General features: G+C 40.5%; 1 protein-coding gene across 1 annotated transcript in view; it reads left to right on the top strand.

Annotated features, from left to right (window-relative positions):
• The first annotated feature begins 8 nt into the window (after nucleotides 1–8).
• Nucleotides 9–23,628, top strand: part of LOC123522024 (butyrophilin subfamily 1 member A1-like) — a 43,520-nt gene continuing 19,900 nt past the window's right edge. Inside the window, exons 1-4 of the mRNA XM_045293029.1 lie at nucleotides 9–90; nucleotides 17,859–17,879; nucleotides 19,311–19,331; nucleotides 22,118–22,138. Of these exons, the coding sequence (XP_045148964.1) occupies nucleotides 22,123–22,138 (16 nt within the window). The 5' untranslated portion in view covers nucleotides 9–90; nucleotides 17,859–17,879; nucleotides 19,311–19,331; nucleotides 22,118–22,122. The remainder of the gene's footprint in view (nucleotides 91–17,858; nucleotides 17,880–19,310; nucleotides 19,332–22,117; nucleotides 22,139–23,628) is intronic.

Below are 23,628 nucleotides of genomic sequence, written 5' to 3'. Positions count from 1 at the left end.
CAGTCTCTGTGCTGGGCCTCCTCTTCATTGTAGTCAGCTGCCTTCTATGGAGAGAACGTACAGACAAACAGAAGTGGAAAAAGGAAGCTGGTAAGAGAGCAGATAAACGATGTGAAGAAAATGATCCCTAAGAGCAAAGGTAAAGGCAAGAGGAGAGCAAAGCAGAGGGTCGTGGAGATGCTGGGGGTTTGGGTTGTTTGGGTGGATAATGAAACGAAAGGTCACCCAAGGGGGACAGGAAAAAACAAGGGACCAAGCTTTCCACAGACATGGAAATCCTATGAAGAGAACTGTTGTGCCCAGATGAAAATGAATAAACCATCCAAAACTTTAATTAAAGTTAATAAGCCTTTCGTAGCCAGCAGTCAGGGGGCCATAGAACCTAATCCTCCCTTGACATTGAGTACTTAAAGTGAGAGGTTTTTATATGGTGGAATCAACAAGGCACAAGGGCAGGTGGCTTCATGCTATACGGAAAAACAGGAACTTATAACAATAGAACTGGGTCTACAAGCAACACCAGAAATTTCAAATATAAATGCAATAGGTCAGCAGCTACAGAAATTACAAAAAGAATTACAGTAGCTACAAAGTTGCCACATTTGGGTCAATATAAAATGACTGCACTCAGGCTAATTAATTCAATATGGTTACATTGCTAAAATTGCTACACTTAAGTTAACGACTACATTATCGTTACATTGAGTTTAACTGTGGTGATTTATCATAGAACCACGTGATATGTTAGATTCATAGACAGTGTTCATGATGCCACTGAAATGTGGCTCCTAAAACTCATGCGGTGTTTTTTTATACTTCAGTGTCCAAACCTTCGTTTCTGTTTGTTTGTTTTTTTTAACGAAAAAATGTTTGCCTTATCTAAGACCCAGAACATAACCATACCCAAAGTGAATGGTGGTGGTTTGGGGACGGGGGACGTGGAGTGGAGGGCCAATGCCTGTCTGTAAACAATTGGACATCGCCTCACAGAGGGTCACAGGGAAGAGATGAGCCAGTCAGGGTGCAGTATCGCACCGATGACACACACAACTTTCCTCTAGCTCTGTAATGTGTTCTTCCCCCCACGATCATGACCTCATGTCTGCCTTACAAACCAGATTAGACCAGAACATGCACACTGCTACAGATAAGAGCCCGCCACACAGGGAATCCAAGATAGATAAACCCCTCAGGGCCAACATTGAGAGTAGAGATACCAGGAAGATTAGGGGATGGAGGGGGCGGGGTAGGGAGAATCGATCACAAGGATCAACCTAGAAATCCCTCCCAAAAGGATGAATAACAGAAAAGTGGGTGAGGGACGATAGAGGATGATGTAAAATATGGAGATAATAATCTATGATTTATCAAGGGTTCATGAGGGAAGGCAGGTACGGGAAGACGGGGGAACAAATGGGGAGCTTATATCAGGGCTCAAGTGGGAAGAGAATGCTTTGAAAATGGTGATGGCGGCCTATGTGCCAGTGTGTTTGACACACTGGATGAATGTATGCCTCGTGATAAGAGACGTAAGAGCCCCAATAAAAGTATTTAAAAAATTCTTTGCCTTACTTTGGCTTTCCAGCCACCTTCAAGGAATAAGTTTATAATTATCTACAAAATCGTAACTTCTTTAAACCATCGGTGTGTCTTCTCTGTGACTCCAGGGCACTTTGCTGTAGCTGTTCTTAGTTCCAGCTCTTTTCTGTTTGCCATAAATGGTACTTACCTTTCCATTTGACCTAAATGTTACTTATATATGGAATTCTCAAAGGAACTTCAAACTGAATTTATGTTAAGTACTCCATATACTCAGGGGTAGATCAAAACCAATCTGAAGGATTTTACATATTTTTCCTCTTTCTGACACCCTCTGGGAAGAACTTGGTGAGTCTTATTTTTTTCTGTTGACTCAGGTAGAATCTGCTTCTTTTTTTAACATCATTTCTGAGCTTCTCATTGACATTCTGATCCCCCATTTTGTTTCCCCAGAAAAGCAGAAGGCCTTGTATCCTGAATGTAGGTAACTTTGGGTTCCCATATCACCTGTTATCCTGGTGCCCATTATTTTTGGCACTCCTTTCCACTTGCAAGCTGTACAAACTAATTTGACACCACTTTGTGATATTTTATTAGAGTTTTAAATAATTGATTGTGTATTCCCTTTGCCAAAGTTCTTAGGTTAGTCCCAATTCCCTCATTGATGGCCATAATAGCTTTACCTCAAGGCCTGTGATCCACCTTGAGTTTATTCTCGTGCATGGAGTGAGGTAAGGGTCCTGCTTCAATTTTCTGCAGGGAGATATCCATTTTCCCCCGCATCTGCTTCACATCTGATATTCTTTGGACCCTTATCAAAGATCAGTTTTCTGTATGCTGATTATTTTATTTCTAAGTTTTCAGTTCTTTTCCATTGATCTGAATATCTGCCATTATACCAATTCCACACTGTTTTGACCATTGCGGCCGTATAATGTGTGCTAAAGTCAGGTAGAACAAGCCCTCCCACTATGTTCTTCTTGAGGAGTTCTCTGTAATTTTGGGCTTCTTCCCTCTCCATACGAAGTTAGTAATCAGTTGTATTAGTCTAGGTACTTTGGAGAAACAAATCCACAGTGACTCATGTATAAGAGAGAGTTTTATGTAAAGAAAATGTGCATCACGTAAACATCCCAATCCAATGCTGCCCAAGCCCACAAGTCCAACATTAACCCATTAACCCAACACCAGTCCACAAAGTCCTCCACCTCACAAAACAGAGGCAATGATGCCGACTGCAGGAGGAAAGCTGAGTCAGTGAAAGAACAAGCATCTCAGCACTGGCAGGGGTCTCCACACGGCTGCTCCAGCACCCAGGGCTGCATCGGGGTAGGTCCATGTAGCTTCTCCTTGGGGATGTCTTGTAGGAAGTCAATCTTGCAAGCTGAAGCAGGGAACTCTAAGGCAGCTGCACCCGGTGCAACCATCACAAAACAAGAGACCCGAGAACTAGAAAGGCGAGGCTTCACCACCCATTTATCCCTCCGCCTTTCAACCAGCACCACATGTGATTATCGGCCAGGCTGGCACAATTAACTAACTCATCAGTTTTTCCAGTTCTTTGAAGAAAAGTTATGTTTTTGTATCAGGATAGCATAAACCTTAATTAGTGCCATGGACAGAACTGACATTTTTACTACCTTGAGTCTTCCAGTCCAAGAGCAAATGATATTCTTCCATTTGTTGAGCTCAATCTTGGTTTCTTGAATAGTGTTTTGTAACTTTCATCATATAGATCTTTTTGGGTTTTTTTTCAGTGAATTACATCCCTAGCTATTTCAATTTGTGATTGGCTATTGTAAAGGGTATAACCTTTTTGATCCCTTCTTCCGTAGTCTTGCCCAATGGTTATAGCAGTCAGATAGACTTGGTTGTTGATCTTGTATCCTGCCACTGTGCCACATTTCTCTATTGCTTCCAATATTCCCTTGTGGGCTTTTGGGATTTTCCATATATAAAATCATATAATCTGTGAATAACAGTAGTTTCACTTGTTCCTTCACCAGTAGAATACCTTTGATGTCTTTCTTTGCCATATGTTGATAACTAAAACCTCCAGTACGATGTTAAATAAGAGAGGGGATGTGTGAGTCTGGGTACATTAGAGAAACAAATCCACAGAAACACATGTATAAGAGAGAGTTTTTTATAAAGAGTAAGTGCACATCAAAAAACCATCCAAACCCAGTGCTGCCCAAGCCCATAAGTCCAACATTAACCCATATGTCCAACACCAATCCACAAAGTCCTCTTCCATCTCAAAAGACACACACTATGATGCTGACTGCAGGAGGAAAGCCAAATGAGTGAATGTGTAAGCATCTCAGGTCCAGCACCCAAAGCTGCATCGGGGTAGGTCCATGTGGCTTCTCCTTGGGTATGTCTTGCAGGAAGTCAGCGTTGCAAGCTGAAGCAGGGAACAGCTAAGGCAGCTGCACCTGGTGCGAGCATCAGAAAAGAAGAGATCTGAGAACTAGAAAGGCGGGGCTCACTGAGCCATTTATCCCTCTGCACTTCAATTAGCCCCACATGTGTTTATCGGCCAGGTTGGCACAATAAAGTAATTACCTCAGGGGACAAGGGTCTTCCTTCTCTGGCCCCTTTTTCAGAGGGATTGTTTTGTCTTTTCTCCATTAACTACCACATTGACAGTTGGTTTTTTATATATAGTTTTATTATATTGAAGAATTTTCCTTCCATTCCTATCTTCTTGAGTGACTTAAACAGGAATTGGTATTGGAGGTTGTTCATTGTGTTTTCTACATCTATCAATATTATCATGTGGCTCTTATAATTTTCCATGTCAATGATATGAATAATTCTAATGGTCTTTTGTATGTTGAACCATCCCTGCATCCCTGGCTTGAATCCAACTTGGTCATGGTGAATTATTTGTTTCATATACTTTTGTATTCTTTTGTGCAGTACTTGGTTAAGGATTTTTGCATCATTGTTCATTAGGGATATTCATCTGTAGTTCTCTATTCTTGTGGGATCCTTGCCTAGTTTAGGTATCAGAGTTATACTAGCTTCATAAAAAGACTGGGAATTTTCCATCTTTTTCTATATTCTGGAAGAGTTTGTGTAGGATTGGTGTTAGTTCTCTGAATGCTTGGAAGAATTCTCCAGTGAAGCCATCTGGTCCAGGGGATTTTTTGTTGGCAATCCCATGATAACCTTGACTCTTTCTGCTATTCCTATGGGACTATTGAGATTCTTGATATTTATTGGGGATAATCTAGGGAGGGATTGTTTTTCCAACAATTTATCCATGTCTTCCAAGTTGTTGAATTCATTGGAGTACAGTTCTTCGTAGTACTGTGTAATTGTCCTTTTGATTTCATTGGAGTCTGTTGTAATGTCCCTTCTTTCATCCCTCATTCTTGCTATTGAAGTTTGTTCCCTCCTTTCTTTGGTTATGTTAGCTAGCGGTCTGTCAATTCTGTTGATCCTTTCAAAGAACCAACTTTTAGCAGCATTAATTTTTTCCATAGTTTTCTTATTTTCCCTTTCCTGAATCTCAGCCCTGATTTTTCTTATTTCTTTTCTTTTGCTATTAGTTGGATTGTCCTGCTGACTCTGCTCTAATTGTTTTAAATTTTGTGCCAGCATCTCAATCATGAGTTTCTCTTCCTTTGTCAGGTGTGCATGTATTGATGTCAAACTTCCTCTGATAACTGTCTTTGCTGTGTCCCAAAGGTTTTCGTATGTAAAATTCTCATTCTCGTTGCTTTCTAGAAACTTCCTGATTTCATCTCTGATCTGTGCCAAAACCCACTCCTTTTGCAATAGAGTTATTCATCCTTCCATTGTTTGCCCTTATTTTCTTAATTGTCTTTTCATTGATTTCCAGCCATATGGTATAGTGATCAGAGAGAGATGTCTGTTTGATCTCTATGTCCTTGATTTGGCTTGTATCCAAGCATGTGGTCTATGTTCAAGCATGTGCCATGTGGACTTGAAAAGTGTGTGAATTTGTTTGCATTTGGGTGGACAACTCTGAAATATCTATCAGGTCAAGTCGTCTAATCGTAATGTTTAGAACAATAGCCTCCTTGTTAAGCTACTTACCTTAAGATCTTTCCTTCTCAGACAGTGGTGTATTAAAGACACCTAATATAATTGCTGAAACCGGTCATTTCTTTTTTCACCTTTTGAAGCGTTTGATTGATGAATTTCATGGGTCTCTTGTTGGGTGTGTATATATTTATTATGCTCACTGGTTATTGGTCTACTGTTTCCTGGAGCATAATATAGTGCTCCTCCCCATTTCTTGTTATGGCTTGCATCTTGAGATCAGTTTTGGCTAAGATTAGGATTACAAACTCCTGCTCTTTTTTTGGTATTGCAATTTGCTTGGGTTATTTTTCTCCAGCCTTTGATTCTAAGTCTATTTATGTCTGTAATCTTGAGATGTGTCTCCTGGTGGCAGCAGACTGACAGGTTGTGTTTTGCAAGCCAGTGTGCTAGCCTCGACCTTTTAATGCCTGAATTCCCTCCATTAATATTTACAGTTATTACAACTATCTGTGGACTCTGCAATGTCATCTTGTACCTTTTGTGTGTTGTACTTGTGTGTGTGTAATTCAATCTTGCCTTATTTCCACCCTTGATCCAATGCTATCTTGGAGCCTGCTTTCTCCTTGTTTCCCTCTAGGTGTTGTTGTTCTATGTGGTGGTCTCTAGTTTGTGCTCAATAAGTGCTGTACTTCTGCCCATACTGGATTGACTTTTGTAGGACTGGGTTTCTTCTAAGGTATTGTTTCAGTTTTCCTGGTCTGGGAAGCCTCTTCTTTCTCCATCTATCATGATAGATAATTTGGCTGGATAGAGTATTCTAGGGTTTCCATTATTTATCTTCAATTTTTGGAATATGTTACTCCACTCTCTCTTTTTCTTCATAGTGTCCACAGATAGGACTGAGCACATTATTATTTGGGCACCTTTAAAAGGTACTGCTTGTTTTTCCCTAGCTGCTTTTATGATTTTTACCTTTTCCTCAAAGTTGGAGAGTTTAACTATTATATGCCTTTGTGACTTCTTGGGATTCAGTCTAGATGGTGTTCTTTCAGCCTCCTGACTGGATGCTGGGTTTTCCTTCATTTAGCTGGGGGACTTTTCCTCTAAGAATTCCCTCCCTATTTTCACTGTTTGCTTCTTTGTTGTGTCTTGTTCTGGAAGTCCAATTATTCTAATATTGTTGCTATTCATAGCATCAGACGTGGCTCTCAGATTTTCTTCAGCTTCTCTAACTGCGTTATTGGGCTGCTTTTCCCATTTGTTGAAGTCTGTTTGGTTATCTCCTCAGTCACTGGTGTGATTCTCTACCTCCTCAAGTCTTTTGGCGAAGTTTGTGAATTTGCTACTGGCTTTTGCTATCTCATCCCTTAGTTCTTGCATTTCCCTTTGGTGCGTGGCCTTTGTCTTTTCTATCATTTCATCCTTTTCCTGCATCGTTTCCCTCATATCCTGTATGACTCCAAGCAGCGTTCTGAAGATAAATTTCTCTGGCAGATCAGTGTCTGCTTCTTATATGCACGTCATTAGGTTCAGGACGTCTTGGGACATTGCCTTTTGGTTCTCCTGTTTTTTTCGTTAAGGTTATTGGGGCTGATTGCTGTTTGCGTTTTGTTGTTTTAGAGGACCCTGGCTCCGTTCCACGTAGGTCAGGTAGAGTTTCTCCCAGCAACATGGTTCACTGCAGTGTGTTGGTGGAGGAGCTGCCTTAGGCCCTATGAGTCACTACGACTTTGGGAGGAAGTTCCCTCAGCCATGTGGGACAATGGAGGATGTACAGGGGCTTCCTCAGCCACTTACAGTGCTATGGAAATGGGCAGAGGTTCCCCCAGCTAAGTGGAGTATCACAAAGGGCAGGCAGGACTTCTCCCAGCTGCTCAAGACACCTTGGAGGATAGCCATGAGTTTCCCTGCAGCAGAAGATGGACTGGATTTCAAAGCCACGTGGTATGCCACAGAGAGCAGGTGGGTGGGAATACCCCCAGACACGTAATGTGCTTTGAAATGTAGGCATGAGTTCTCCAGTGGTGGAATGTGGGTGGAATTTCCCCAGTCACTTGTTTCTCCACAGAAGGCTGTGGTGGAGGGCAGGTTTAATTGCCCGAGGTGCAGGGGAGTGGCCTGGAGGCCATCAGGGGGGTGTGAGAGGATAGGGAGTTGAAAAAAGTACTGATCCCATTGAGACTATATGGGGAAAGACAGAAGAGAGAGAAACAAAAGTAAAGATATAGCTGAGCCCAGTTCACCTAACTGCGGAGGATGGAGGGATTTAAACTATGCCCAGAAGAGGCAGCAAGCTGTGGCTGTGTTGAAATAAAGCCCTTGGGCTAGTTGAAGGAGCCCAGCTCTGGTTGAGAGTGTGGTAGGGCTAAGGTGAATTCTTAGCTGACCTTCACAGTGGTAAACCTAAAGCCCACAGCTCCTCAAAATCTAGTGGATCTGTGCCTACTTATCTGTATGATCCTCCTCCTATGACCTGGCAGTGTGGAATTTCCTTGACACTGAGTCTCCTGCACTGATTTCTGCAGCGTCCCTCTGCTATGAGTTACTCAGTCTCCATCGTGTGGTTTGTTTTTTTAATGTAGAACTTAAACTCATTTCAGGACATTATCTAGTTACTAGATAACTAAACAGGCTGATAACTATTTTGATTGGGATCGGGACAGAGGTCAGAGGAACCCCTTCCGAATGATTATTGGAAAATAATTTTCCTTGATAATTTACTTAAGAAAGTTGCTTCAAAACATTCCTATGATGCCAGTGTAGCAATCAAAGTGCTAATGAACATTCGAACTTCAGGTATACCTCTACCAATTACTCTTGAGTAGTCTGGTCACATTCCCTTTCGTGATCTCAATTACCTTGGCATTGAAATTATGAGATTGCAACACATATCCTTCTTGATTCTTACATTTATGGATACTTTTCATCAAGTGCTTCACTTCTTATAAAAGACCAGTTCTTAGAGAATGGCAGAAGTTCTTACATGAGGGAACTTCTGAGAGGATATAAGGCATCGTTCCACTCAGAAATTTTGAATATGTCCTTATCTGCCCATTTCAAAGAAACTCCAAAAGTATTCTGGTTTGTAAATAGTAACTCGGCTCATCTTAGCAGAAGTGTCCATGGCAGTATCAGATGTTGTTCACATCCCCATATGGAATCTGATTCTGAAGACAAAGATAAACATTTCTAATTACAGGGCTCAAAATGACAAGGTTCTCGCCCATGACCTTTTCCTAAGACTAATACCTTCTATGAGGAGACGTTAGGCTGTAAACAGTTCAAAATATAATGATGTGAAAGGACAATGAATAAATCTCATTCTTACTTAGTAACACTACCAGTTGCCTTTGAATCGACTGAGTATGTCAGAATAGAGTGTTTTCAACAGGATTTTCAATAACTGATTTTTAGAAGTAGATAATCAGACCTTTCTTTCAGGACACCATTTGATGAACTCAGACCTCCCATATTGCAGCAGCAAAAGCAGTAACCATGTACTTCACTCAGGGTAACCCTCATCCTCAACCGTGAAGACCATAAAGGTCTGAAAAGCGTTGTAATGTGGCACTGTGAGCACTAGCATACGCCAGGTGCTCTCCAAATCTGTTTCAGGCTGGAAAAGTTTGATCCTCCAGCATCATGGTATCCTGAAACAGAACAATGAAAACACATCAAGTCTTCTCCAGTTTTCAGGCACTAGAATTTATTGTATTTTTCATTCAACAATTTTTGGACACTTGTTTGATGCCATTGCTTATAATCCCCAATGTGACATCATGTACTACAATTCCTCATTGTGTTTCCTATTTTCATTTGATGTTGTTTCCTAACCCTTCTGCCATCTGAACCTTGTCCTTGCGCAAATGCTGGCCCTTTGGTCTCAAATGGTTTATCATGTTAAGGAGCGTAGCGTAAAGAATATAACTCTTTATGAAAGTAGAAAATCTTATCTTTTCCTCATGGAGCAAATTGTGGTTTTTATCTGCCGACATTTTGGAGAGCGTACCAAACTTCCTCCACAAAAACACTAGAGCTCCTTAATGTGGTGCTAACATACCTGAAGTTCAGGTAAGATGGAAGGAGCAGAAAACATTCAAATTGCAACTGGCTATGTTGTGCCATCCTTGATATATGTAGGGAATGATTTTTTTCCAGGTGGTCTCAGGAATATATAGGGAGTGCCTAGTTAGCTGCATCAGTCATTTTTGGAGTATCAATCCATGTCCCTCCAATTGTGTACAGGTCTTTTCTGTAAGCCTTATTCAGGATCAATGGTCGTAATGCCATGAAGTAGTTGTGACTGCTGGTTGGGGATTTCATCCCAGTGCTATGGTAGTGGAACCCAAGTTACTTTACCGAATGTCATTGGAAAAATCTTCCTTACAAAATGTGGTTAACCTTAGGTATTTACTTACTGTAGTTTCTATTGAATTTTTATGATTTGGTGCCTTGCTCAAAAGCAGACAGGTAGATGCTGATGTCTCCTTACAAGGGCCCGATAAGGATGAAAGTCTTCTGCTATTTACCAAATATTTGGTTTTTGTTTTGTTTTGCTTTGCCTTGTTTGTGTGCTCATTTTTGTCTCTGCATTTCTATCTAGATAAGATAGGAGGGATAAACAATCAAGAGGAGAAAACAATGGGACATATAGTTTCGGGAGGGGGGCATTGGAGCGGGGAAAGGTGAGGAAAAGTGGGGGTTTCCAACAAACCGAGGGACAAGAGAATAATAGGTGATCAATAATTGATGGCAAGAAGGGTGTAGGATGACTGGAGGGGCTTGAGCAAGGGCAATGTAACCAGAGGAATTACTGAAACCTGAATATAGGCTGATCGTGATAGCGGGAAACAAGGAAAGTAAAAGGAAATAGAGGAAAGAACTTTGAGGCAAAGGACATTTATAGAAGTCTAAATAGAGGCATATACATATGTAAATATATTTTTATATACTTTTTGGGAAATTGATCAATTTGCATATATGTATAGGTTTAGTATTAAGGTAGCAGATGAACATTGGGCCTCTACTCAAGTACAACGCAAGAACACTTTGTTCTAATAACCTGACATTCCGTGATGCTCACCTTCCCGATATAATTGCTGAAGACAAAATGGGCTAATAGCAAATATGGTGAGGAAAGCTGATGGTGCCTGGACATCACACTATATAGCATCTGGGGTCTTAAAGGCTTGAAGACAAACAAGTGGCCATTTAGCTGAGAAGCTACAAAGTCCACATGGAAGAATCACACCAGCCTGTGTGATCATAAGGTGTCGATGGGACCAGGTATCAGGCATCAAAGACCCAGAACAAAAAAATCCTATCAATGTGAATGAGGGGGAGTTTAGATTGGAGACCCAAAATCCATCTGTAGAAAATTGGCCATGCCCTTACAGAAGAGTCACAAGGAAGAGATGAGACAGTCAGGGTGCAGTGTAGCACCTATGAAACATACATCTTTTCTCTAGTTATTTAATGCTTTCTTACTTCCACCCCACCCGCCCCAGCTATCCTGTTCCCAATGCCACCTTACAAATCTGGCTAGACCAGAGCATGTACACTGGTACAAATAAGAGCTGGAAACACAGGGAATCCAGGACAGATACAACCCCCAGGAGAAATAAATGGGAGTAGTGACATCAGGATGGTAGGGGTAAGGTGGGTGGAGAAAGGGGGGAACCAATCAAAATGATCTGCATATAGCCCTCTCCCTGGGGACAGACAACAGAAAAATGGGTGAAGGGTGACATCAGTCAGTGTAAGAGGGAAAAATATTAATTTATAAATTATCAAAGGTTCACCAGGGAGAGGGGAAATGAGGAGCTGGTACCAAGGTCTTAAGTAGGTAAAGAAAATGTTTTGAAAATGATGTTGGCAACAAATTTACAACTATCCTTGGCACAATGGATATATGTATGTATTATGATAAAAGCAGTATGAGTCCCCAATAAAATAATTTAAAAAGAGTAAGAACGAGGTCTCTAGGAAGGCACAAGGGGGTTCGTTTTCCTCTCTTGGACCTGAGTAAGCCTATACTGATGGAATGCCTACTGGCATTGGTCTACTCATGTCATATTGCTGTATTAGGGATGCTTCAGAATCTATGGCCGGCTCTATAGCAAGGAAAGTTCATCTATGTAAAGCTTCATAGGGCCCTTAAACATGTAGGGTGTCGTGGGGTGATTCTGAGCTATAGCAGAGCTAGTGGCAGTGCATCTTTCCAGTTCAACTGAGTTTCTTGTGTCAATTTCCTGAAGGTAGCTTTAAGTGTCGGTTCCTTCTGTCTACTTGCCCTATGGATGGCAGTCTCCAATCTCAGTGGAGACAATAAGCTATTCTTAAGTGTCAAACTACTGCTTGGAGTCTGAGGAAGGGGGTTCGGAGAGGGTAGACAGCACAAATTAGGAAGGAATGTCCTGGCCGACCTGCCCACATCCAATGACAACCAGGGTTCCAGACCAGTGACAGGAAGCCTTTGCTGCTGGGCCGTCTGGATGTGCTCTTTCAGTCCAGGTAGCAGTTGCAGATTCGCCATCAACCACTCTGCTCTAGGGTTTTCCCCACTGGACAGAGTGCTGCCAGTGGCCAGTGTGTTTCCAGTGACTGCATAGCCCTTGTGGAGGCCTCTTTCTATTAGGATAATTCTTTGCCCATTTGCCCAAATGGTGACACACATGGCCCTTAGGACCTTGTGCAGAAACCATTAAAACATGGGAACCAGTAGATGGTCACTGAGATAGTTAGTTTATTGTGCCAACCTGGCCGATAAACACATGTGGAGTAAATTGAAGGGCTGAGGGATAAATGGCTCGGCGAGCCTTGCCTTTCTTGTCTCTTGCTCTTTGATCATTGAACCGGTGTGCGGCTGCCTTGCTTGTTCTTTGGCTCAGTTTGTAATCTGCACTACCTGTGGGACACCTAGCCCATGGATTGTGTCCCCGTAAGTTGAGGTTCCTTCGAGACCTATTTCGCCACACCATTTGAATTTACATCTCTTAAGCTGGGGACTGTCGGACCCTGTAATCTGTCTGAGTGTTGGTGACTTGCCTTGCTGTTTTCTGCCTGTGCCCGGATAGCCTGAATTGCTCTACAGAGGACTACCCAGCGGCCCTCAAGACTTGATGGACTGCCAGTGCCTCACAACTGTCTCATGGGAGTGAGTTGCACCGGGCCGTTTGTACTGCTTTATAATTTAATTAATTGTTTATTTCTTATGTTCTATATCTATCCATATGTGTAAATATATATAAAATTATTAGCAATCTGGTTTTGTCTCTCTAGAGAACCCTCTCTAATACATTTTGGTACCAGGAGTGCTTCTAGAGAAATAAAATCATAAATATGGGCTTCTTAAATTGGCTCTCCAGCCTGATTAGTCTTAACAGCACTAATAATTCTGTTTCAATGCCCCAAAGCATGGATAAGTCTGCTACTCTTACTAATCCCTAGTGTGAAATAGCAAAACTAATACCTACAGTAGCACCACCAATAGATGTGATGCTTGTTAATGGAGAGGCTCTGAATGATATATCTGATATTTTCCAGGAGTTTTGTCAGGATGCCAAGTATAGGGAAGCTGGGTGGCTGGTCCTTCTTACAATGGAAAGTGTGATTAAGGAGAGGGATGGTCTTAGAGCCTCAGAAGTATCGTTGCATGTGGAGACAAATGGATTTGAACTCTTCCGTCGGTGCTATACAGGTGAGCCTTCTCTCCTCTAGTAATAGAGCTGATATTGCCGGGAACCAGGTCCAGAGTCTCGTTATACGAGTGGCTGAATTACATCATCAGCTGAATTGCAGATCTAGAGCAGTGTCTGATCCCAAAGTGAGGGCATTGATCAGAAAAAGTTGGGACCCTGAAATGTGCGATGGGAACATACGGGCTGATAATCCAGAAGAGGAGGACTTTGTGAATTGGTGGCAGACATATGGGTTACTGGGTTAATGTTGTGGGTTTGGGCATCACTGGCTTGGAATGCCTTCTTGATGTGCACTTACCCTTTATATAAAACTTTCTCTTATCTATCAGTTTCTGTGGGTTTGTTTCGCTAATGTACCCAGACTAATATATTATGGTACCTTGGGCGTGGGGTACTGGAGAAACAAATCATGAGATGGAGAGCAGATGTTTGTTTGACCTCTCCCTCATGGTAGTTCTTCTTTGTCAAGCCAGAGGTCAGATAAAACCACACTTTACTCGGTAGTTTTCTGGTAAAAAATATGGGAAGTGGGTAAATAGAACGTTTGTAAGCCCACTTGCTTTCAGCCATCAAAATTTGATCTTTAGGTGGGCTTAGGCCATCCCTGTGAAGAAAACTTTGGAAAGATATGCCCCACCCAGTGCTTTGGAGTACTCAGGAAACAGTAGTCTTTTTCAGGAACTGGAAAAAATCTCAAACCATGAAGAAAACTCCTCTCTGGGACTGAATTTTAAAGGGAGTCTGAGAGCAGGTTAAAATGCTTGCTAGGTGACCACCTGGATCTACTTGTTGAATGGAAGTGGGAGAAATGCAGCAATGAAGAGAAGGGTTGAGTTTGGCCACTGACACCTGTGGACTTGGTTTACAGGAAAAAGAGGAGAAGATGAAAGTGGGTTGACTGGTCTAAAGTTCATGACCTAGCACGAGGGGGCTAAGCTTGTTGAGTATTTGTGAGACCCCGTGGTCTAAAGGCAAGGTGACCAAGGGGCACCCTGAGGAGGCTGAGTGAGGCAGCCCACATTGAGTTGACCAGGACCGGAAGAGATGGAGATTTTTGAGCCTGTGAACTGGTGCATATTGTTGATGACTTTATGAATGACCTGTGCGGGTTTGATTTTGCTTATGGATGCAGACTTCACAAGGCTCCCACTGGAATGAAGACTCTTTATGTAAAAAAATATGATTGTCTTCTCAGAGAACTGGATGGATGTAAGTGTGCAGTATATAATTTGGGTACTAAAAAATGGGGGGATAAAGGCATGAAGTGGTTGGCTCACAAACATTCATAGTTGGGGGAATATATTCACAGGATTATAGTATTAAGGTGTAGGAGTTACTTAATTGCAATCGCGAAGCTAAAGAATTATGTACTGGTGCCAGGTTGGCAAGGGGTGGATTGAGGTAGTTAGTTTATTATGCCAACCTGGCCAATAAACACATGTGGGGTTTATTGAAGGGTGTAGGGATAACTGACTTGGTGAGCCTCAGCTTTTGAGTTCTCAGGTCTCTTGCTTTCTGATGGTAGACCAGGGTGCAGCTGCTTTAGCCAGTTCCTTGCTTTAGCTGGCAAGGCTCACTTCCTGCAAGACATCCCTGAGAAGAAGCCACATGGACCTACCCCGATGCAACCCTGGGTGCTGGAGCACCGTTTGGAGACCACTGTCAGTGCTGAGATATTTACACATTCACTGACTTGGCTTTCCTTCTGCAGTCAGCATCATTGCATCTGTTTTTTGAGATGGAGGAGGCCTTTGTGGATTGGTGTTGGACATATGGGTTAATGGGTTTATGTTGAACTTGTGGGCTTGGGCAGCACTGGGTTGGGATGTTTTCTTGATGTGAACTTACCCTTTATATAAAACTCTCTCTTATATATGAGTTTCTGTCGATTTGTTTCTCTAATGTACCCAGACTAATACATGATTTACCTATGGTGGCCAATACCTTGCATGTCTAGCATTTTTCCTTGTCTCTTCTCCTGAGTGGGAGTCTTGTTCTCTGTCCCTATTGTAAAAGGTAGCATTGGCAACAGTTAAACATCTTTGGTCTTTGGTACATTTGGAACAATGGACTGTACTGTTTCTAAGAGGTAAAATGCCTGAACATAAGGGATTTCTGCTCACTTCCCCATCCTTTACACAAGTTAGGTTCCGGCTGTATGAAGGAGGGAGAGAAAGTGTCCTCTGCTCAGCCAGGATTCCCCATCATTAGAATGCACTGGGTTAGCAGGGGTTACAGAAGAACTCACTCTAGTTTCTGCGTTGTCAGCATCTGTGGGTCAAATCTAGACCAACAGACAGGGTGCAGGACAAAACTGTCCCCTCTGGGAATGGATTCCTGATTTCCCACCTAGAAAACAAAAGGGTTAGACTGCTTAGTGCCCCGGGGTTCTTAAGCATATGTTCCAGAAAACCATGGAAATTCATTAAAAAGACTGCCTCATTAGATGAGGAAATATTTTGGGGACCCTTTCCTTTGTGTAGACAAAAAGCAAGAATTACAATCTTCCTCACCTCAAGTGTCAGCACCACGTATAAAGCGCCTATTGCATTCAACAAAGGAAATACAAAGTGGCCCACATGTGCAATACTGCTTTTACACCACCAAGTGCTAGTTGGGACCTAGCATGTCAGTACCCCAACACAAGTTATGGCAGGAGAGATGGCTGTTCAGGGCTCTACTTTTTCAGAAGAAATAATTTTGGGGCAAAGGCAAACTGAAAGACAAACAGATTTGAAAACCTGTTGAAAGAAATCATCATCTACTACAGACCAACAAATGCTTCTCTATTACAGCTGCTTTCATGTCAGAAGTCCTGGGCGCGGGGTTGGGGCGGGGGGATAGTAACAGCAGAGATCAAACCCACTCCATGGAGGAGTCCTCTTTCATTCATTGTGACTCTAGAAAAAGGAGAGGACTGCTCCCACTGACCGAGCAGACTGTAACTCTATCAGATGATATAGCTTGGCCTTTCTCCTGTGGAGTGACTGGTATTTTCAAACTGTCAACCTTGCTGTTAGCAGCCCAACTCATGAGCACTGGATAGAAAAGGATGAAAAGTTAAACAATCCCCCAAACAAGTCAACAATAGAAGAGGAGAGTACGACTCTTATCATCCTAATGGATAACCTACCAGTAAGCAACTCAGAATTGTTTAAATACATTGTAAATTATTTTATTTCTCTAAGTTTGTCTACTATTGTGTAAACAAAATAGAGAAAACCAGACGACAATTTTGTTGTCATTGCTAAGATACAAAAAGAAAGTTAACTTTTAAAATATGAACTCTGGGTGATCAATACATTGTCATTTAGTTGACCGTATTTTCCTCGGTAAAACCAATCTTCTGGAAGTGAGCTACTCCATTTGTAACTAGGTTCAATTTATTTGTTAATGAATGTATATTTTATTCTCCATGGTTTCAATATTAATTTTAGAAGAGGTTATTTGGCATAATCAACATAATATATAATTCAGTCAATCACAGCAAGAAAATGTGTACAATCAGTAACACAATCAATTCATGAACCTTTTCCTCTTCTTGTAGTCCTGAATTTGAACCCCCCTATGCTCAGACAATTTCCACAGCGATCCCCAAGGAATTAATAATCTAGTTACAGCATCTGTAGATTTAATGATCCTGATGTCACACACCGAAATACATACAAAAATAGAACACAAGGAAAACAAACATCCTAACAACAATAACACAATTAAATAGAGAGAATCTGTAATCACAAAAAGACAGAGGGTAGTCTAGAACTAGACTAGAACTAGAACTAGAACAACTTTCAAAATTGTCAAAGGGAGGACAAATGACAAGGTGTCGGATAGTAGCCTAGTCTGATCTGCGAGAATCCACTCCCCAATGCACGCTGTGAGATAGCAAGGCTGTTTCCCTCCTTGCTCTGTGTGCAGAGGGGATCCACCAAGTGTTTAATCCAGGATTATAAACGCCTCATTTTTTCCCCTGCAGTTAAACTTAGATAATATTAAATTGGTCCAAAAGGCGATAAAATAAGATGGTATGTTTTCACCTAATTAGATATAGTGTAATGATCGTTACACTAGTTTTTATCACATAACAAAGCCATTTCTATCCCTCTCCTATAGTCAGATATGATTCCGCAGAGGTTTAATACAGGTGAGAAGGTTAGCCTTTACTTGTTGGTTGAGACTGTCATCCATAGCCTTCTACAAAGCAGATATTCAGCATGAAAGCTCTGAGACCAATCCCTCCTCCAGATTTGTATTATATCATTTAGAATCCTTGGATTCCACTGGAAGATGTATTTCTTCCTTATTGCCTTGGTTGACTCTTCATCAGAGTTATGGGATCTTTTAGAGACTTGTTATTTAGGAAAACAAAGCAAACAATGTAGACACTTCATTCCTCACAAAACAACAAAACCCATGACTGAAGTAGTATCAAACCTTGACTATGAGTGTGTGAATCCAATGGAATGTTGGTCTTTTGCTTAAAGAAAAGGAAGGGCTCCCACCAGATTTAACTGAATTGCTTGAAATTCTGTTATTCCCCTTGAAGATGACTTCTATTTGTTTTTCTGACATACTTTTGCTCTCTTTGTTATTTTGCAGGTTCAAGGAGCGCAGAGATCAGTGAGTGCATTATTTTCATCCATATGAAGAGGGAGTAATAAAAGGGCGACACTCCTAGAAGACTGTAGGGTATTTCCATAACCACCTTCAGATATTGCAGTCTACCATGGCCTACCTCTTAGTAATTTAGTGACATCAAACCTTTTGGGCTAAAGGGTTTATTTTGTATTTTAGTACATTTGCATCTGTTAATCAACGTAAAAAAAGAGAAAGAAAGTTACATTTCTTGCTAACTTTGAAGGTAAAAATGTATAAATGAAGCATCATGATTCCAAGTTTTCATGAACACAAGAGACTTGTTACTGATGCAGTAAAATTGCTTCTACTTACAATTCAATCTATTTAAACTTAACTTCCCTGAAGCTAGAAATATTTGTTTTTACTTGGCTTTTAAGATTAGCTACACCTAACAATTCACGTAACTGTGGTATCTAAATAGAGAAGTGCTTCCAGCCTGTGTGATCATGAGGTGACTACAGGAAGAGGTAGCACAAGTCCAAAAACACAGGACCAAATTTATGTAAAGGGGTTTAGATGTAGTGGAGACCTAAAACTCATCTGCAAGATGATTGGGCAGTCCCTGTCAGAAGGCGACATGGAATGGATGATAAATTCAGTGTGCAGTATCATCCTGATGAACTACATAACTAATCTCTAGTTCATCAATATTTATTCTCCTTGCTCTCATGGTGTTTACTTGTTTTACTTCCTTAATTAAGTTAGATTTTCATATGTCCATTTGTATATTTAATATTATGCAGTACATGAAAACAAGATAGATAACCCTCCAGAAATAGTTACAGGAGTCATGGTTCCTTGAGGGTGTGGTAATGGAGAGGGTGGGAAAATGGGGGAATGAGGCACTGATAACACTGATCATTGTACAATCTCACACCCTGGGATTGAACAGCAGACTTGACTGTGAATGGATATATTGGGCTGTGAAAGATAATTCAAAAAAATATTGCTTAACAAATAAAATAGAGAAGTGCTTTATAAATAGAATAGTTTTCTTTTCACATAGGTTAATATTACAGCCAGATTCACTATGCCTGCATCCTGAACTCATTACACAATGGGGTTTATAATTTACAAATAAACCAAACATTGTGATGTTGACAGTGCAAAGGAAAAAAACATACACATATTTTTAAGAATTTGAAGATATGGTTTTAGAGTACAACATGCCACCCCTCTACCCACTCCGGAAGCTGAAGCTACAGTTCTTCATGCAACAACAATACAACCATCAAAGTAGTATCAGACCTTGAGTATGAGGGTGTGAATCCAGTGGAACCTTGGTCTGATGGTTAAAGGAAATGAAAGGACACAGACACTTACATCTGAATTACTTGAGTTTCTCATCTTCCCATTGATAATTAATTCTATTTGTTTTTCTAATATACTTTTGCTCTCTCTGTTATTTTGCAGATTCACTGAAAGAGGATAATTGTGAGTGCATTATTTTCACCCATATGAAAAAAAAAAAGAGTAATAAAAGAGAAACCCTCCTAAAAGACTGTAGAGGGTATCTATCAGTACCTTGGTATTTTGTAGTCTATGAAAGCCTACCTCTCATAGTTGAGTTTCATTGAACCTCTTTGAGTCAATTGGACAGGTAATTTTGTATTTTAATTAAATTGCATCTGTTAAAATGAGTCAAAGGCAAGAAAGAATGATGCACTTCTTGTGAATTTTGAAGGTAAAATGTCTACATGAAGTATCAAGATTCCTAGTTTTTATAAATAAGGGAATTTTTATCATGAAGTAAAATATTTTTTGTCTTCTAACTTAATCTGTTTAAACTTAACTTACTTGAAGCTAGCAGTATTTGCTTTTACTTGGTGGGTAAGATGAGCTGCATCTAATAATGCACATAACTGTGGCATCTAAATATAGAAGTGCTTTTTGAAAATAAATAGAGTTGTTTTCTCTTTTCAAATAGGAGAATATTGCAGTCAGGTTCATTTTTTCTGTATCCTGAACTTATTTCACTATGGGCTTTAAAATTTAAAAATAAACTGAGCATTGTGATTTTGACATTACAACAGGAAAGCACAAATTTTTAAGACAGATAAAAATTCACAAAATAGAGTAGCTCATTAGAAAAGAAAATAATTTTGGTAATACTTTTTTGGACTAGCCAAACAGCAAGAAGGAATGTAGTCCCCATCTCCAGGGTCAAGGATACCCTGAAAAGAACGTAGTTTATTATATATAGGAAAAATTCTAAAGGGTACACTGTACTACAGGCACATCCTGCTTTCCCTACACGGTGTTTTAGTGGGGCCATGGCATGTCAGTATCCCAACACCATAAGCAGAAGAGACTGCTATAAAGGGCACCACTGCTCCTTGAGAATTATTTCGATCGTGAGGGAAAATTTAAAGAGGTAAAACAAACACCATGGTTTTTGGTTTTTTTTAAGGAAAATATCATCCCTGCAGGTCAACAGTCCTTCTATTTTACAGCTGATTTCATATCAGAAAGCATGGAGGAACGTGACAGAGATGAACAATACCACTAAAGTGGTAACAGCCCCGTGGCCCTGGGGAACACCGTGGAACTGCTTCTGTTGGTTCAGCAGACGGTCACGACGCACAGGACGAGAAAGCCTTACCTTCCTGCTGTGGAGTGGCTGGTATTTCCACACTGTTGACCTTGCTGTTTGCAGCCCAACTCGAGTCAGCTGGCTAGAAGAGGAAGAAAAGTTAAACGATCCTCCCTATTGCTTAACTATAGGAGAGGAGAATATGACCCTTATCTTCATCCTAATGAACAACCTGCGTATAAACAACTCAGAGTGGTTTAAATGAATTGTAAATTACATTATTTCTCTAAGTTCACCTAATGTTTTGTAAAGAAAATAAAGGAAGTCAGACGACAATTTCATTGTTGTTCCTAACAGTACAAAAAGAAAAAGCTCAATTTTTAAATGTGAACTCTGGGTGATCACTACCCTGCCATCTAGTTGAGTTGACCAACTTTTCCTTGACAAAACTAGTCTATTTGGAAGTGGGCTAATCCATTTGTAACGGGGTTCAATTTATTTGTAAATGAATTTATATATTATTCTCCATGCTTTCAACATTAATTTTTAAAAGAAGTTATTGGGTATCATCCACATTTCCTATAATTCAATCAAGCAATCACAGCAAGAAAGTTTGTACAATCAGTACCACAATCAGTGTCTGAATACTGTGTTCTTCCTTGTAGTCCTGATTCTCAGCTCACCATCCTCTGCCACTGTGCACTGCCAGACGCCACGGAGACAGCAATCTGATGACTCTGTGTATAGATTTAATGATAGTGGACGTCAAATACTGGATTACATACAAAAATGGGACACAGAGAAATAAAAATATCAACAGCAATAACAAAATTATATAGAATGTTTAAACAAAGGAGGGAAAAGACAAAGAACTAGAACAAGTTTCAAAAGGGTCAAAGGGGCGTTCACCTTATAATGTGCGGAATTGTAACCTAGCAAAATCTGTTAGGATCCACTCTGCACTGTAGACTGAGAGAGCAGGGCTGTTCTCCTCCTTGGTCTGTGTTCAGAGGGGATGCAGCAATTGCTTAATCCAGGACTATTACCCCCTCGCTGTTCTTATTCCAGTTCAACTTATATAACCTTTAAATAATTCAAATGGGCGATCAAATAAGATATTGCATTTCCGCCAAACTAGTTATACTCTAAGGTTCTCTCCAATAGTTTCTTTCTGATAACAAACCTATTTAGATCCATCCACTATGGCCAGAGCTTATTCCTCAGAGGCTTAATACAGGTGTGAAGCTTACCCTGGACTTGTTGGCTGAGAATGTCATCCCCAGCCTTCTGCAAAATGGGTGTGCAGAATGAAAACTCTGGTAACATTTCCTAGTCCAGATTTACATCACGTTATTTACAGTCTTTGCATTATATGGGAGGGAGGGTTTCTTCCATGTGGAGTCATTGGATGCCCCTTTTGCATGCTCGGATATTTTAAAGGACTTGTTTTTGACGAAAATGAAACAAGGGAAAGTAGGCAGTTTATTCTTCACACAACTGGACAACCATGAGTGAAGTACTTCAGGCCATGAGGATAAGTTAGTGATTGCAATGGAATGTTGGACTTATGGTTGAAGGAAAGGAAGGGGTGCTCCCACATTTGCCTGAGTGAAGTGCATTTCTGTATGCCCTTTGAAAATTCTATTTGCTTTTCTGATATGTGTTTGCTGTTTCTGTTCTTTTGCAGATTCAATGAAAAGAGATAAGAGTGAGTGTATTATTTTCTTCCATATGACAAGAGAGGAATTATAGGGCAACACTCCTAGAAGACCATAGAGGATATCTTTCCGTACCTTTGATTGTGTAGTGTACAATAGTCTACCTCTCAGTATTTGAGTGTCATTGATCCCCTCGTGTTGACTGGAGAGTTAATTTTGTATTTGAGTTCCTTTGCAGTTTTAATGCAAGTAAAAGTATAGAAAAAGAGAAGCATTTCCTACTAAGATTGAAGGTAAAATGTACAAATCAATGATAGTCTTTATGGATACCAGGAATTTGTTACCCATGCATTAAAATGGTTTGTTTTCTTCTAACGTAATCTGCTTTAACTTAACTTACTTGAAGTTTGAAATATTTGCTTTTACTTGGCAGGTAAGATTAGACACATCTACTAATTCACATAACTGTGATATCCAAATTGAGAAGTGTTTTAAGAAATAAATGGAATTGTTTCCTCATTTCAAATAGGTGAATATTACCATCATGTTCACTATGTTGCTTACTGAATTTCTTACAGTTCGGTGTGTATATACAGTAAACCAAACATTGTGATGCTGACATTTCAAAGAAGAAAATATTTAAGAATGATGAAAATCGATAAGAACACTGGCTCATTAGAAGAGGGAATATTTTTGTCATCCTTTCCTTCATGTAGGCAAAAAATAAGAATTCAAGTCATCCTCAAGTGTCAGCAATACCTATAAAATGCCTAATGGATTCAACAAAAGAAATAAAGTGGCGCACATATGCTTACTACTTGTACTCCACCAAGTGCTAGTCGGGATATAGAATGTCAGTACCCCAATGCAAGTTATAGCAGGAGAGACGGCTATACAGGGCTCTGCTTTTTCAAAAGGATTGCTTTGGGGCAAAGGCAAACTGAAAGAGAAAGTGACCTGAAAACCTGTTGAAAGAAAATATCATCTCCTACAGGCCAACAAAAGGTCAGAAAAAATTAGTCACAGCACAGATCTATCAAACAATTGTCTCAGCCAAACTCACTCCAAGGAGTCCTCTCTTACTCATCGTGACCCTAGGAAAAAGGAGAGGACTGCTCCCACTGACCGAGCAGACTGTCACTCTCTATCGGAGGAGAAAGCTTGGACTTTCTCCTGTGGAGTGACTGGTATTTTCAAACTGTCGACAACCTTGCTGTTAGCAGCCCAACTCATGAGCACTGGATAGAAAAGGATGAAAAGTTAAACAATCCCCCAAAGCAGTCAGCAAAAGGAGAGGAGAGTATGACTCTTCTCTTCATGAATAAGGTGCTAATGAACAACTCAGAGTGGTTTAACTGCATTGTAAATTACTTTCTTTCTCTAAAGTCGCCTAAGTTTGTAAATAAAATAAAGCTTGAAGACAATTTTACTGCTCTTGCTAACATATGAAAAGAAAGAACTTTAATTTAAAATATGAACTCTGGGTGGTCCCTATATTGCCATTTAGTTGACCATATTTTCCTCAGTAAAACTAATCTTT

This window comes from Echinops telfairi, unplaced genomic scaffold (assembly GCF_000313985.2).
Source record: "Echinops telfairi isolate 266 unplaced genomic scaffold, ASM31398v2 ScPeMD7_655;HRSCAF=1070, whole genome shotgun sequence".
Taxonomy (NCBI): domain Eukaryota; kingdom Metazoa; phylum Chordata; class Mammalia; order Afrosoricida; family Tenrecidae; genus Echinops; species Echinops telfairi.
This window is presented reverse-complemented; position numbering and strand designations above follow the sequence as displayed.